The sequence below is a fragment of the Camelina sativa genome, chromosome 2 (assembly GCF_030686135.1).
Source record: "Camelina sativa cultivar CO46 ecotype springtype chromosome 2, ASM3068613v1".
NCBI classification, from domain to species: domain Eukaryota; kingdom Viridiplantae; phylum Streptophyta; class Magnoliopsida; order Brassicales; family Brassicaceae; genus Camelina; species Camelina sativa.
In genome coordinates, this window is record NC_141881.1 from 10,973,261 (window position 1) to 10,989,584 (window position 16,324).

At 33.1% G+C, this 16,324-nt stretch overlaps 2 protein-coding genes and 1 long non-coding RNA gene across 4 annotated transcripts; 1 reads left to right on the top strand and 2 right to left on the bottom strand.

The window, feature by feature from the left end:
- LOC147948433 (subtilisin-like protease SBT3.9) lies at positions 1-5,050 on the bottom strand. Its single transcript, XM_087481668.1, has 10 exons — positions 4,676-5,050; positions 4,504-4,595; positions 2,824-2,921; positions 2,593-2,748; positions 1,852-2,516; positions 1,697-1,752; positions 1,376-1,615; positions 1,167-1,281; positions 766-958; positions 1-688 (listed from the first exon to the last, which is right to left on the bottom strand). Exons 1-10 carry the CDS (start codon positions 4,760-4,762, stop codon positions 114-116), a joined length of 2,277 nt encoding a protein of 758 aa, XP_087337794.1. The 5' UTR covers positions 4,763-5,050; the 3' UTR covers positions 1-113.
- A 122-nt stretch (positions 5,051-5,172) lies between these two features.
- Positions 5,173-9,497, bottom strand: LOC104720801 (subtilisin-like protease SBT3.9). 2 transcript variants are annotated; one of them, XM_087481690.1, is made up of 10 exons: positions 9,235-9,497; positions 9,036-9,126; positions 7,892-7,990; positions 7,636-7,791; positions 6,895-7,559; positions 6,747-6,817; positions 6,409-6,660; positions 6,199-6,313; positions 5,928-6,120; positions 5,173-5,850 (listed from the first exon to the last, which is right to left on the bottom strand). In XM_087481690.1, the coding sequence occupies exons 1-10, from the start codon at positions 9,325-9,327 to the stop codon at positions 5,297-5,299; spliced, it is 2,289 nt and encodes a 762-aa protein (XP_087337816.1). In that variant the 5' UTR covers positions 9,328-9,497; the 3' UTR covers positions 5,173-5,296. The 2 variants fall into 2 exon arrangements, with proteins under 2 accessions (XP_087337816.1, XP_087337817.1); XM_087481691.1 differs by having other exon boundaries at positions 8,996-9,126; positions 9,235-9,446.
- A 3,100-nt stretch (positions 9,498-12,597) lies between these two features.
- Positions 12,598-15,057, top strand: LOC147948434 (uncharacterized). Its single transcript, XR_015578207.1, has 4 exons — positions 12,598-12,912; positions 12,997-13,053; positions 14,102-14,166; positions 14,767-15,057. It is a non-coding gene; the product is annotated as an uncharacterized LOC147948434 (long non-coding RNA).
- Positions 15,058-16,324: the final 1,267 nt, after the last annotated feature.

Sequence of the window (16,324 nt, forward strand, 5' to 3'; positions counted from 1 at the left end):
TAAACAACACAATAATCCACTAAACATTATTATTCATCAGCATTATGCTTTACATATTGTTCAACACAAGAACATATATAGTAGTTCAGCAGAAGATGCATTTTTCCCTTACATCAGTTCTCATCGTGGTAACGTTCGAGGATTTGGGTTCTTACAGATACTGGGATGACCACATTGTGAAGATTGTCAGTCCATGTCAAGCTTCCAAAGTAATAGCCAGTATTCACTTTGTGCCTTGTCGAAACTCTCACTTTAAAAGAAACTATTTTGGTCGTAGAGTTAAACTGTAGCGTATGTGGTGTCACGGTCATACTAATGCCGATTGGAGGATCGATCATAACTTTGTATATCGAGTTGAGTGGTCCAACATTAGTGACGGTTCTAGTGAGAGTGACCTCGTCTTTGAGGTTCGGTATTGTGATGGATGGCAAGTTTAGATCAAGAACAGAAGGCTTCGGGTTAGGACATACTGTTTTATTTCCGAGGACTTGGGAAATGGAGGCGTCATTGTAATTATAGGTAGAGCATAAGTACGAGACATAGTCATCAATGGTCATGTCGTATATGAGACCTGGTCTTGCAGCTTTCTCTGGATTTACGAGTCCTCCTCCATAATCAAACGGATCTGCTAGCTTGCGGTTTGACCCGTCTGCGAAAATAGGCTCCCCGGATGGATCAGTTTTCCATGCTGCAATGTAAAATGTGATCCCAAGATCAATATGATATTTTGATCATTCTTACAATGATTTTGAAGAAGATAAGAACCTGTAGTGACAATAGCTGATTTGATAGCAGAAGGAGACCAATGAGGGTACAATGATCTAAGTAGCACTACAACTCCAGTAACAACAGGAGTAGCCATTGATGTCCCAGACATCATAGCAAATCCTCCGTCGTTAATAGAACTATTTGGAGAAATAGCTGCTAGTATGTTCACGCCAGGTGCTGCTATATCCGGCTGTAGAAATTAGGCATCAAAAACTTTTAGAATCTACACTACAGGAAATTGGGGTATTGGTAGCAGTATAATATAGCGTTGGTTGACAATCATCTCAGTTTTAGATAGTGTTTCCCAAAACGCTATGTGTGGTAGGTCAGATTTTAGTGTATAAATACTGTATTATTAATACATACCAGCTGGATCAGTATGGAAAATAATGATATACCTTAAGAATCATTGGAGATATCGAATTGGGTCCTCTTGATGAAAAAGATGCTACCTTTGTAGCGACGGGGTGTGAAACAAATGTTCTTGGAGCATGTATCTTTGCCATGGGAGATCTAGCAAAACAAAACCCAAAATGTGTGGTGATATATGTTTGGAACCATCATCCATAAATTCCACAAAGAAACAGACAAGTTTTGGTGATGATACATTGTGGAGCGTATGTAGAACAGAATGTCAGTTCCGAGCTCAAAGTCTACCGTAACGCATGGAAAGTTATGAGTTGGGTTAACCGGACGGGGATTTCTTGCAATGATTACCCCGAGACCACCAGCGTTTTTAACTGCGGTTCTAGCATTTGTAACAACCCTAGAGCGGGGATTTATATCTGCTGTGAAACATAACACAACTTTTCCTTCCATTGGATTAGCGGAGAGCTTCGCGCAATCACTGCAAGTTGAAGTCATAATTTTCTAAATACTCAATCTCAGAGGAATATATAGTCAAAATGAAATAGTGATTCAAAGTTACCCTGAATAAGTAAGACCAACAAAACTGAGTTCTGGACCAGCAAAGATTGCTTGACCCTAAATTAAAGCAAAGAAGAAATCATCAGCATTGGGTTCAGACTTTAGATCCTTAGATAAACAGTTTGTCTTATAGTTCTCTAATTGGCATGAATATACCAGTATTGTTATATTGTTCCCAAGTGTGATGGCTGTGGGAAAAGAACGGTCTAGAGTAGTTGCAGCTACCGTCAAGATCCAAGGAGCTACATTCCCAATGGTCTGTGCCGCAGGACCATTATTACCAGCTGAAGCTACGACATGAATGCCTTTTTCTACCGCGTGGAATAATCCCATAGCAAAAAAAAGCCTCACATCAGTTTCTAGATTTAAAGGAACACCCGATCCCAAAGAGAGTGACAAAACATCAACACCATCATGAATAGCTTCATCGATTGCTTTTAAGAGATCAGCATTTGAACATCCCATTTGAAACCAGCACGCCTTATAAATAGCTAAAAAAACACCCGGAGCACCACCTCTCACAGTTCCTCTTCCAAGACGAGAGTAGCTTACATTAGGCAGGAATGAGCCACCGATGGTTGAAGCGACATGCGTGCCATGACCGCTAAAGTCTCTCGGGGAAACATACTCAGGGTTTTCTTTCGTGTTCAAGACTCCGTTCTCAGCAACAAGGCCATCGACAAAGTATTTTGCTCCTATCAGCTTTCTGTTGCAATGAATCGAGGCGTTGAATAATTCTCCAGATACACAGCCACCTTTCCAACGGCTAGGAATTGGTCCGTAGCCTTTGTCATTAAACATTTCAGACTCTGGCCACACTCCTGCATGCATTTGATGGTTTCTATATATAAACATGTCTAGAGTATTTAAGGTATATATTGCTTCATAGACACAAACCTGAATCAATAACTCCAACAATGACCGGACTTCCCATGTTGGCCTTATGTAGGAGACTCTCTGAATTACCCGGAGACAGGCCCAAGTAATCCCAAGTTCTAGTTGTTGTCAGTTCGTATAATGTATTTGGTGTGACTTGTACTACTTCAGGCAGTTCTGTTCTCGTAGGGGATATGATTTGTTCAGAAACGTGAAGTCAAGAAACGGAGAAGGGTTCGACTTTGCAAGTACCTGAAATTTGCTGGGCTTGGGACTCTGTGAGCTTGGCAGCGAAACCTGAGAAGCCGTGTCGATAACTATACACTATTGAATCATGGACTGCTTTTTTGCTGAAAACATGACAGTTAACTATTTAAGTAAATATTAAACAAACTTGTCATATAGTACTAATTCTTTTACTAAAATACTTAATACTTTTTTATTTTTTTCAGAATATTTGCTTCTATCTTTTTCTTTCTTCTCAAAATTATTTTTGAACTTTTTAATAAATTAATAAAGTTTTTTATTCTCAATATAATTTGTATATATTTATATTATACATAATGTCGTATATATTAAACACCATTGTTAATTGGGAACATGGAAATGGATGAAGACTTATATAGTTGAATGAAAAATACTAAAATCAGTACAAAAATAGACAATAATATATAATGTTATATCGTTTTTAAACGAACCTCTAAACAAATAATTATTTGGTATTCTTAGCACATAAATATACTAATATGTAATGTTATAAATAATAAAATATAAAAATAGTATGATATAACACAAACATATGAGAGAAATATAGATATGTTTTAATTTTTATATGTTTAATAATACCAAATCAAAAAGAATGTTTTTTCTATGTACTATAAATATAAACTAGGTAAGAACATTTGGCATGCACGGGAGAGCATTATATTATAATTTATTTATAATAAAGTAATAAAGTATATACATTGGATTTTCGTTTACTTAAAAATTTGCTATGTTTCACGAATACGTAGTGATTTTTTTTTTTAAAGGGTTTTCTTAAATAAAGATCAAGTTTACTTTGGGGTTTTTACTTTTTGGTTTGGTTAATGTATTTAATCACAATTCTAAAACAAATCTAACTTTACCGAGATCATTGGATATTTGGGTCGAATTGGTGCCATAAGCAGGTCAATGTTTATATTTTTATAATATATATATATACACACACATTTTTTTTTTGACAATCATATACACACAAATATATACATAAAGTTTTATAAATTATTTTTATGATAAAATTATATATATATAATGGTATTTTTGAAGTACATTTTAAAAACATATATATGTTTGGCTAAATATTTACAGAGAATGTCATTACTGATATTCATATATCCAAACAACTTTACATTTAATTCTCTACTATCCTATAACAAAACACATTTAACAAGTTTTAACATTAACTATAAGATTAGAAATATCCATATAATGTTCTGAAATTAATAATACAGATATTAAGAAGATGTTAAAAATATATATATATTTATATATATATATATTTAGAAGATGTGTTAAGATTTAAAATTATAATTCTCCTATCATCTTTGTTTGATTTTATTTTAATTGTTTAAAGCGTCATATAGTTAAGAAAAAACTATTTTTTTTAGTTTTAACACTTTTTTAATTATAAATAAATTCCTTTTTGGATGAATAACTTCTTTTATAAATGCATTCATTTTTTGGATGAATAACGTTTTTTATAACTCTAAACCAATAGTATACCTTATTCATAATCATTAACTAAAAATAATATATTCCTCTACCAAAAAAAAACTAAAAATAATATATTCAAAACATAAAAAAATGGTCTATCTTTTAGAAACAAATCTATAGCATGGGTTATCAACTAGTATATATAATCTCATTTGTAGAATTACTAATAAATCACACCTTCCAAGAAGTGGCCACAGCAAGTGATGGTGGGAATCAGTGGCAGACTCAGGATCATCATGTGTCATCTTTCCCAGATAAACTACATAAACCTGTTGGTCAAAAGAAAGCAACAATATTACTCAATGTTAAATATATATGGTAATGTTTCTTCATCTAAAATGCTAAGTACCTTGGTGTTAGCAAAGACGAAACTGAATTGCAGATACAGAACTATAGTGAGAACCATGACGATGATAATATCTATGTGTCCCATCATCTATCTTAAAAGGGAGAGAGGTATAGTTATGTGGTTCGAGTTGGAGATACTGATTGATTATTGAGGCCAATGCATGCCATTATATACTAGAATGTTCCTTACTGGGTTGCGTCATTGATTTGCGTCATTGAGTTTCGTCATTGGTTTCGTCTCTCTTATCTTTTTTGATCCTTGTTCTCACGTTTTGCTGGAGTCGTCAATATGGATGTCCTTTTTACTATTCAAGCAAAAATAATCTTTTTTTTTTTTAATTTTTACAGCTCAAGCAAATCTAGCGTATATTATCACGGGTCCTTATTATCCACCTATTATTGATACTTATGCAGCATCAACCAGCTAAGGGTTTTTGTTTTTATTATAACTACAGATGAATCTCGTGAGTGCCTATGACCATTCTACGTACGGATGAATAAACAACACAAAACACACGATATTATTCTTCATCAGCATTATGCTTTACATATTATTCAACACAACAATAAAGTACTTGCGCAAAAGATGCTTTCCCTTACATCAGTTCTCATCGTGCAATCGTTAGAGGATCTGTGTTCTGACAGATACTGGGATGACCACACTGTGTAGATTGTCAGTCCATGCTAAGCTTCCAAAGTAATAGCCAGTATTAACTTTGTGCCTTGTCGAAACTCTCACTTTAAAAGAAACTATTTTGGTCGTAGAGTTAAACTCTAGCGTATCTGGTGTCACAGTCATACTAACGCCGATCGGAGGATTCATCATAACTTTGTATATCGAGTTGAGTGGTCCAACATTAGTGACGGTTCTAGTGAGAGTGACCTCGTCTTTGAGGTTCGGTATTGTGATGGATGGCAAGTTTAGATCAAGAACAGAAGGCTTCGGTTTAGGACATACTGTTTTATTTCCGAGGACTTGGGAAATGGAGACGTCATTGTATTTATAGGTAGAGCATATGTATGAGACATAGTCATAAATGGTCATGTCGTATATGAGACCTGGTCTTGCAGCTTTCTCTGGATTTACGAGTCCGCCTCCATAATCAAACGGATCTGCTAGCTTGCGGCTTGACCCTTCTGCGAAAATGGGCTCCCCGGATGGATCAGTTTTCCATGCTGAAATGTAAAATATGATCCCAATATCAGTATGTTATATTGATTATTCTAACAATGCATTTGAAGATTGTAAGAACCTGTGGTGACAATAGCTGATTTAATAGCAGCAGGAGACCAATGAGGGTATAATGATTTGAGTAGCACTACAACTCCTGAGACAACAGGAGTAGCCATTGATGTCCCAGACATTATAGCAAATCCTCCGTCGTTAAGAGAACTATTTGGAGAAATAGCTGCTAGTATGTTCACGCCAGGTGCTGCTATATCAGGCTGCAGTAGCAGAAAATTAGTCATCAAAAACTCTTAGAATCTCAAGGAGTTGGATAGGTATGGAAACAGGTGAGGTACCTTAAGAATGGCTGGAGATATTGAATTGGGTCCTCTTGATGAGAAAGTTGCTACCTTTGTCGCCACAGAGTGTGAAACAAGTGTAATTGAAGCATTTATCTTTACAAAGGGAAATCTTGCAACACAAAACCCAAAAAAAAATGAGTTAGATGATGTTTGGATCCATCATCCATGAAAGTAACCGTCAAAGAGACAGGTGGGTGAAGATACCTAGTGGAGCGTATGTAGAAAAGAATGTCAGTTCCGAGCTCAAAGTCTACCATAACACATGGAAAGTGACGAGATGGAATAGGCAAGTGGGTTGGATTTCTGGCAATAATTATCCCGAGACCACGTGCATTTCTTACTGCGGTTATAGCATCTTTTACAGCCGTAGAGGTGGGATTTAAATCTGCTGTGAAACATAACACAACTTTTCCTTGCATTGTATTTTTGGGATTAGCAGCGAGCCCCGCACAGTCACTACAATTAAGTTGAAGGCATCAGTTTCCATATACACAATATCAAGTGTATATAGTCAAAACATGAAATAGGTGATTCAATGTTACCCGGAGAGTGGCCTTTCTGGGTAAGTAAGACCAACAGAAGCGAGCTTTGGACCAGCAAAGATGGCTTGACCCTGCATTAAGCATAGAAGAAATCTTCAACATAAGGTTTAAATCTTTCGCGAAAGAGCTTTTATAGTCATCAATATACCAGTATTGTTATATTGTTCCCAAGTGTGATGGCTGTGGGAAACGAACGGTCTAGAGAAGTTGCAGCTACCGTCAAGATCCAAGGAGCTACATTGGAAAGGGTCTGAGCCCCAGGGCCATCATTACCAGCTGCAGCAACGACAGAAATTCCCTTTTCTACCGCATGGAATGTTCCCACAGAGGTCAGGTCAATCACATCAGTTTCTGGTGATAAAGAATCTCTTGCTCCCAAAGAGAGTGACAAAACATCAACACCATCATGAATAGCTTCATCTATTGCTTTTAAGATATCAGCATTTGAACATCTCCCTGTAGACCAGCACGCCTTATACATAGCTATATGAACACCGGGAGCACCGCCTCTTGCAGTTCCTCTTCCAACGCCTAAGTAGCTCACATTAGGCACAAAAGAACCACCGATGGTCGAGGCACAATGCGTGCCATGACCGTTAAAGTCCCTCGGAGAAATGTACTCAGGGTTCCCTGGTTTGTTCAAGACTCCATATTCGGCAACATAGCCATCAACATAGTATTTTGCTCCTATCAGCTTTTTATTGCAATGAATCGAGGCGTTGAAGAGTTCTCCAGATACACAGCCACCTTTCCAACGGCTAGGAATAGGTCCATAGCCTTTGTCATTAAACATTTCAGACTCTGGCCACACTCCTGCATGCATTTGATGGTTTCTATCAATCAACATGTCTCTAAGAGTATTTAAGGTATTGCCTTCATAGACACAAACCTGAATCGATGACTCCAACAATGACAGAACTTCCCATGTTGGCCTTTTGTAGAAGACTCTTTGGAGTACCCGGAGACAGGCCCAAGTAATCCCAAGTTCTAGTTGTAGTCAGTTCGTATAATGTATTTGGCATGACATGTACTACTTCAGGTAGTTCTGTTCTCAAAGGGGAAATGGTATGTTTATAAAAATTACTACTTGGGTTATTATGTTAAGTCAAAAAAAAAAACAGAGAAGGGTTCGACTTTGCAAGTACCTGAAATTTGCTGGGCTTGGAACTCTGTAAGCTTGGCAGCAAAACCTGAGAAGCCATGTCGATAACTATACACTACTGAATCATGGACTGCTTTTTTTGCTGAAAACAGGACAATTAAGAAACTATATCAAACAAACTTGTCATATACTAATTCTTTTACTAAAATACATATTACAAATTTTATTTTCAGAATATTGATTTCTATCTTTTTACTTTCTTCTGAATATATATAAGTTATCTTTTAATGTCCTCGCACAAAATTAACTACTGACAACTATAAATCATAAGGATGATCAACTGATGGATGGCTACAATAAAAGACTATATTATATTTGGTACTTTCACATAAATATACTACTCCCCCGTTTCAATCTAGTTAGCTTTTAAGTTTTTTTTACACAAATTAAAAAAATAATTAAATTTTCTATTTTTTCTTTTTTAAATACATTTTTATTTTTATTTTTGTTCAAGACATTGAAACATTTAGGATAAAATTGTAATGTTTACCAAATATCTATATTGAAAATCTAAAATGACAACTATTATGAACTAAAAAATTAACACTAAAACAACAACTAAAGTAAAATGGATGTAGTAATGCAATATCTAACGCGCGCTGAAGAATAATACATAACAATATTATAACAGATCACAAACATATATGAGAGAAACATATAATTATGAGGAATCAGTGATATAATTTTTATATCGAATCCAACTTTTTAGTATTTTATGTTTACAAATCATCATCATTAACTGATAACAATATATTAAACACTTAAAAAGACTTTCCTTTTGGAACAATTTTATTTTTTTGAATATTTTGTATTAATCTTGTCTATAGGATGGGTTAGATCATCATTACCCGTTGAAATCATAAATGTTTCTCAGAAAAAAAAAATTAATAGTATTTTAATTGAAACAAGTATAAACCAATAATAAGTGGCCATGTATATAAATAATGTAGGAATTGTTTCTTCCAACAGCAACTTGAGTAACGCTTCTCTTCTCTCTCTTGTCTTTTTAGTACTTTTTATTATTTATTCACTAAAATTTTGGTAAAGCAATGATCTGAGTAACGATAGTTGGAGATGCCCTTATCACCTACTAAATCTCATTTGTAGAATTACTTCTAAATCTCAGCTTCCCAGAAGTGGCCTCAGCAACTGATGGTGAGATTCAGTGACAGACTCAGGATCATCATGTGTCTTCTTTCCCAGATAAACTACATACACCTGTACGTTGGTCACACGTAACAAATTACAAAATACTTAATGTTATATATGCATGGTTATGTTGCTTGATCAAGAAATATATCTCATAAATGCTACTATGCTAAGTACCTTGGTCTCATGAGCGAAGACGGAACTGATCATTTGCATATTCAGAACTAAAGTTAGAACCATCGCGATGATAATATTTATTTGGCCCATCATATATCTTAGAAGGAGAGATACTGATTACTGAAGCAAATGCATGCCTTTATATACTAGAATGTTCCTTATTGGTTTGCATCTTTGAGTGATTGGGTTGGTCTGTCTTATCTTATTGGAATATCGTATTTCGTCCTTGTTCTCACGTTTTGATGGAGTCGATATGGTCAGTCAACCTTCGTATACTTTCCAAGAAACACTAGTCTTTTTCGTTTTTTTTCTTTTTCTTTTTTTCTTTACAGATCAAGAAAACCTATTATCAACCATTCAACCTTTTATATCGATACTTATACATCAACCAGTTAAAGTTTTTTTTCCAATAATTAACAGAGGGTGATCGAGATTAATTCTTACCTTTCACCATATTAATCCCCTTAGATTGAGTGTACGTGTAGCCGTTAAGTAGTTTAATAACTGGGTTTTCAAATGGATTTAAGGTATGATTCAGCTAGCTAAATGGCTACAATGATTAACTCATATAGTACCTTTTTAAATCATATTTTTAACGGCTTTGAAAGCTTTTTATTGTCAATTCTCTAATTTTTTGCCAGAAACTTGTCGATTTTAGATGTTTATTTGCCAGAAAAGCTATGTAGATAATTCAAAACAATTTCTAAATGAAATAAAAAAAAAAATGATAGAAGAATCATAATTTAAAATCTTAACAAAATCTTCTAAACTTATTAGTTATTAAAGTAATAATTTGGATACTCAGATATAAAATTTAACTTTTTAAAATTCAGATTGGTTTATAATTTTAAAAAATTAATTAATAATTTTCGTCCATAATTAATTAGAGAGATAAAATACTTTTTTTTGTAGATTAATGATTATTTAATTTTTTTATTAGTGTAATATTAAAATTATATTTTTACTCTTACTGAAAGATTAAACATTAACTAGTGATGGACCCGCACATACGTGCGGAATTATAGTTGTAAAAACAATGACTTGATATAACATTTATAACTTTTGCTAAAAAAACACATAAGAGTGCATGTAAAAAAATATAAAAATCATGAAAACATGTGTTGATACAAATATTTCGGAGTGGATGTAATTCACATTTCGTCTTGTCCCTGAATTATAGTTATAGATAGTGAAGATTCTCCATATATGAAATTTCCGTTATAAGACAAAAAAAATTATTCCCGATTGAAAATGTGATGGAACCAATATTTTAAAAACCGGACCGGAAGGTGAACCGAAAATCTTTCGGGTCACTGGGTCAACCGGCCAGATCAGTTGAACCATGGGTCAATTAGTTTATTGGTTTGTTTACATTTTATAAATATAACATCTTCTTTCTATATATATACGAACAAAACATACATAATGAAGTACTATACAACTAAAATTAAATTTTTAAATGATTAGATAAAATAACTGAGTGATTTTTTTTATAAACAACAACATTTAGTTTTAATTTGGTTTGAGTTTAAAGTGTGATAAAAATAAAATATTTTAATTTGATACCGATCCATTGGTCCAACCCGTTGGTCCGACCCACCAGTTTACAGGTTTTTAGGTTTACAGGTTTTTAGCGGACTTTTTTTGGCTTTTTGTTGGTTTTTAGTTGTCCAGTTTTTAGAGGTAACCCGTAACGGAATGTCTACCGGGTCACGGTTGGACCGATCTGGTCCGAGTTTAAAACACTGGATGGAACGAATACAAAAATTAACAAAATACCATTTGGGACAAACACAAATATAGTTCTTAGTATATTTCTATATTATATAGTAAAACAATATTACAAAATTAGTTGACTTCATTACCAAAATTACTTCTTATTCTTATTATTATATGTCTGGTTCATCTATATTGCGTTACATTTCTTTGTTTTAAAATTTTTAATATTATTAAACACACCTTAATGCCTTTCTTAAAAAGGTTACATATAAGATAGTAAGTGTTAATTTATTTTAACTATAACATGTTCTAAGATTTTTCTTTTTGGAAATTTATGTTCTTATCTAGTCATCTTTCCTTCTATCATGTTCTCGTCTGTAATCCTTATTCTCGTCCTCCCATTCCTTAAAATGGTAGAGCAAAAAATTAGCACAATCACTTAAAAATATATCAATATAATTCAAAAATAAAATAATAAAAATAAATAGATAACTTAGCTCAAAGTAAAATAATATGGCTAGACATAATAATTATTTATAATACGTTCTAAAGGTGTATTTTAGTTTATGCAGTTACAATTTTGATTAGTGGAATATATTTAAAATAATGTAAATCACCCGTCTAAAAAAAATTTAATGCTTTATATTATTTCAATTTTAATTAAAAATTTAGTATATTTTGCTTTACTAAAACGAATATAACGCCTTGTCGTTTTAAATATACAAAAAAGATGGTTATGCCATTTGAGAAAGAAAAAATGACATACATGTTAACGCCACTATTGTAGACGCCTTTACAATTATTTTCCCCAAATTCTAGGGTTGTCGAGGGGGGATTCAATTTTCCGAGATTTGGTGAAGGTAAGCATACTCAATTTATGCTTCTTTCATCTTTCATCCTCATCTTAAGAGAGAGTTTTCGATTTGGAGAGGGTAAGTTTTTTTCAGATTATGCTTCTTTCACCTCTCATCTTCGTCGTTGCTCTCACTTTGAATTGAATTGTAGGAGTTCGATTGCTTAGCTGAATCTTTGATTGTTTGATTAATTTATTATCTCATCCTGCTTCGCTTACTTCATTATCATTATCTTAGGCCTGGGCATTCGGGTACCTGTTCGGGTTCGGTTTGAGTATTTCGAGTTTTCGGGTTTTCGGGTTTAGAGGTATAAGGCCCGTTCGGGTATTTCTAGACTTCGGGTTCGGATCGGGTTCGGTTCGGATATTTTGGATTCGGATTCGGATTACCCGAAGTTCACAAAACTCAAGATTTTAGTATCTAATTTATTCAATAATACGCAATATATCTAAAAATTAGAGCATTTTCTACCCAAATTTACTAACTAACAGTTTAAATACTTCAAATTGTCAAAAATATCTAAAAATCTGAATATTTTGAACACTTATATTACTAAAATTATAAATATTACTAATATATTACTACTATATATTAATAATATTGGTATATACGGATACTCGTTCGGATTTTGATTCGGATTTCGGTTCGGATCGGGTTCGGATTCGGATTTAGAGATTTAGAACCCGTTCGAGTATTTTACAATTTCGGATATGGATTCGGATCGGGTTTTTTGGGTCGGGTTCCGGATATTTTGCCCAGGCTTACATTATCTCATCCTGATTAATTGATTGTAAAAGTTCTTGTAGTGTTGCTTTTTTTTTTTTGCCGTCTCTTGTAGTGTTGATTATTTTGACTATTCTGCATTTTTTGCCCTTGTAATACTCTCTAATCTTTGGTGATGATGATTATTCACGTTCATAGTCTTGAAATTTTTTTGTATTTAGATCACGTGTTGTATTTCTCTCACCTCAAATCCCTAACCACCGCCAAACCCATCGGATTTTATCCCGCGGCCATTGCGAGACCAGCTGGCTTCAATATTGAAGTCGATTGATCAGTTGGGCTTCTTCTATCGTTATCCCTCTCAGATTCAGCTCCAAATCAGGTGATAGATAGTAGCTATATATTTTTGAGACTCGTTGATTTAGATTCAACAAAATAATTGAATAATTTTTTTACCTTCTCACAGAAGTTCACCGGCAATAGAGTCTATCAAGTGTAGGAGTTGATGTTGTCGTACTATAAGGTGAGTTTGTAATGTTTCCAGACACCTTATTGCATAGTGGTCTGAATGCCCAATGGTTGCTATTTTGGTGAATTGTGAGTATTTTCTAAACAAAGATACATAGTTAGTTTTTATATGTTTAACTGGATTTATTGATGAAGGATAGAAGACATGTGTAAACTATATTAATCTATTTGAACCATGAAGTTTACACATTTCAGTTTTAAAAATAAAACAAAACAAAGAAGTGAAAACATGTTAGAATTATGAGAAGTGAAAACGTATAAAGGGCCTATACAATCATAAAAATGTTGAAAGAATAATTAGATTCTTAGATTAAGATGTAAATAAATCCTTACCAGTTGTTGATTGTTTGAAGATCTTGTAGTGGAGAATCTGATTTAGAGAATTTTCAATTGCTCTAGATGGTTGTCTTTCACCTGCAAAATGGTTAGAAGTAAAAATTAGATAACTTGTTGATGTTCAACATATGGAATCAACAAACGTTAGTAGTGCATCTATACTATATTTTTAGAGACTCAATGATTGATATCAAAGTATGTTTTGTGAATTGCTTCCATGATTGGAGGAACTTGTAATTGTGATCTGTTTGTAATAGAAGAAAACTATTAGAATGCTAAAATCATAAAAACTTAAGGATTAGTTCAAAAACGAACATAAACTACTTTTATGAAATAAACAAACATTAGTAGCTCATCCATACTATATTTTTAGAGACTTCCAGATTTATATCTGGTATGTTTTTTTTAATTGCTTCCATGACTAGCTTGTAATTCTGATCTGTAAAAGAACATTTATAGAATGCTAAAAACACAAAAACTTAAAGATTAGTTCAAAAACGAACATAAACGACTCACATGTATTTTTCTTGAGTTAAGCATAGATTTTTGAACCCTGTAAAAAATATATGCAAACACAAATTAGTTCCATATTAAGAAGAACCCTTTACAAATAGAAAAATGTATGTATACTAAATAATCTACTTACTGTTAAAACCTTAGCATTGTGTAGTGATGATCTACTTACTTTTGAGTGATATTGCTTGTAGGAACGCAGAATCTTCACTTGGATGCACATGCACTCACTGGTTTGAAAAAGCTTCACATCACCAAGGTTAGTGATCTGATTCGGAGCTGCTTATAACATTTTATGAATTTTTAGGTTTTATGTCATTTTTATAAGCTAAAGAGAGTCGGTAGAAATTTTAGATTTGGTAAAATGAAATCTAAAATATTTATTTTCAAATTAAAATTTTAATCAAATATTCATGGAATATGCTAAAATTTAAACGATGAGAATATTTAGTGAAGATCACATTTGGATAGTATCCATATTGTTTCGTATTATATGCATAAACTAATTATATATGGTAATATGATAATTATTTTCTAACATAAATTCTTAACTTAAAAGTATCCATATTGCAATTCGAAGATTATGGAGATGATAGAGTCAGATATTGTTAGTTTTGGAAAAGTTTAAGTTTAGGGTTTTTAATATTCTTGATTTGGGATTTTAATATAATGATTAATGATTGATATTTTTATTTAAAGACTGGTAACTGGTTAGTTGCTGTAAACGGCATGTTTTTAGTAATCAGATTTTTTGGGGTTTTAATTAATATGGTTGTTTCCTAATTTTCCGTAATACAATATTTATTATGATAAATTAGCATATTTTATCTCTCTAATTATTTAATAATTTTGCTCGCAGGTATAAGAGGAAAAATATGTTTGGATACACTTGTATCCTAAACACGATCCGAATAAAGTAATACCGGGTCAATAAAGATCCGCGTGTTTTTGTTCAGTTAGTTTACCTCTTTGCCCTTGATTTGGTTTTTCTTTTCTCTTTGCTTTTTGTTTTCGTAGGGGTATGTAATGGAATTTTTGTAAAGTTTTTTTTTTTCTGGCTTTTGTTTTCGTAGGGATAGGATAACATGCGTGCTAGCTAAACGCTGAGACAAACATGATTTTCTAGTTTAAAAAAGATTGATTCAAATGTTTTGTTCTTTCTTCTTAATTTAGTTTGAAGGTCTTCTAAAAATCTTTTTATAAATTTCTAAGTAAACTCCATAGCTTTTTCAACTACAATGATTACATGTACACATGTCATGTATGTAGATCTACTACTGAATTTTAGGATTAATTTTAAGGGATTTCATTTTATTATCTACTTTTCTTTATGAAATTAGGAAGGCGTCATTGATTTTTGTCATTGAGTTGCATAATTGGTTTGGTCTATCTTATCTTATTTGATCTTTGTCTCACGTTTTGCTGGAGTCGATATGGTCAACCTTTAATAGTCTTTTTCCTTTTTTCCATTCTTTTTTTTTTGTTCATTTTTTTAACACAAGAAAAACCATATTCAACCTCTTTTAATATCACAAGTTAAGGTTTTTTTCAGATAGTTAATAGAGGCTGATCCAGATTTTTACCACCACTAACTAATTTTATTAGCATGAGTATCCCAATAACTGAGTTTTCTTATGGATTTAAGGCATCGAAAACTGACCAAATGGGTATGATTTGATAATTTTGAACTTATAATGTTAAAAATGTTATTTTTGTTGTCTTTATAAATTAAATATTATCTATGAAATGTATAGTGTTAGAATTAGAAGAGAGTGAGCTGCAAGATCCAAAAGATCTCTAAGATCTCAAGACTAAACAAGAGAGGCGGAAGATGTCTCTTGCTTTATAACCCTTATAAAATCGACTAGAATATATAAAAGGAATAGAAGATGATTTTAGGAAGGTATATATAAACCGAAAATTACAAACCCTAATCTATCCATTTTGATGTGTAAAAGAATCGATTTGTATAAGGGGAAGACATCCTCAAAGAGAGAGTTTTCTTGCCTGGGACTAAATATCCGGATCTGGCGGATATCTGGATCCGAATCCGTGATCCGATCCGAAATACCGGATATCTGATCGAACGGATCCGGATTCAGATATTAATTTTGTGTATCTGGCCGGATACGGATACGGATCCAGTTATACATATATATTACACAAATATATATTGGGTATGGGCTTAATATAATAGACTGTTCAATATATATGGGCCTAAGTCCAATAAAATAATAATAAAATTTTGATGAAAACTAAAAAACTCTAATCTCAGTCTCACATTCAATGAGAACAAAAAAAAAAACTAAACGCCACCTTCCTCTACTCCCAACGCCGACAAAGAAGTGTGAGCCATCAACCTTCTTCCTCCATCACCAGCCTTCCTTATTCTCCGTCACCACCAACCTTTATCCTCC

Coding starts and splice junctions, on each gene's coding strand:
- LOC147948433 (XM_087481668.1), bottom strand. CDS start 4,762: ATGATGGGACACATAGATATTATCATCGTCATGGTTCTCACTATAGTT. Junction 1,753..1,851: donor GGAACAATATAACAATACTG/GTATATTCATGC, acceptor GCTTTAATTTAG/GGTCAAGCAATCTTTGCTGG. Junction 689..765: donor ATCAGCTATTGTCACTACAG/GTTCTTATCTTC, acceptor TTTACATTGCAG/CATGGAAAACTGATCCATCC.
- LOC104720801 (XM_087481690.1), bottom strand. CDS start 9,327: ATGATGGGCCAAATAAATATTATCATCGCGATGGTTCTAACTTTAGTT. Junction 9,127..9,234: donor TCTTCGCTCATGAGACCAAG/GTACTTAGCATA, acceptor ACCAACGTACAG/GTGTATGTAGTTTATCTGGG. Junction 6,314..6,408: donor TTCTACATACGCTCCACTAG/GTATCTTCACCC, acceptor TTGTGTTGCAAG/ATTTCCCTTTGTAAAGATAA.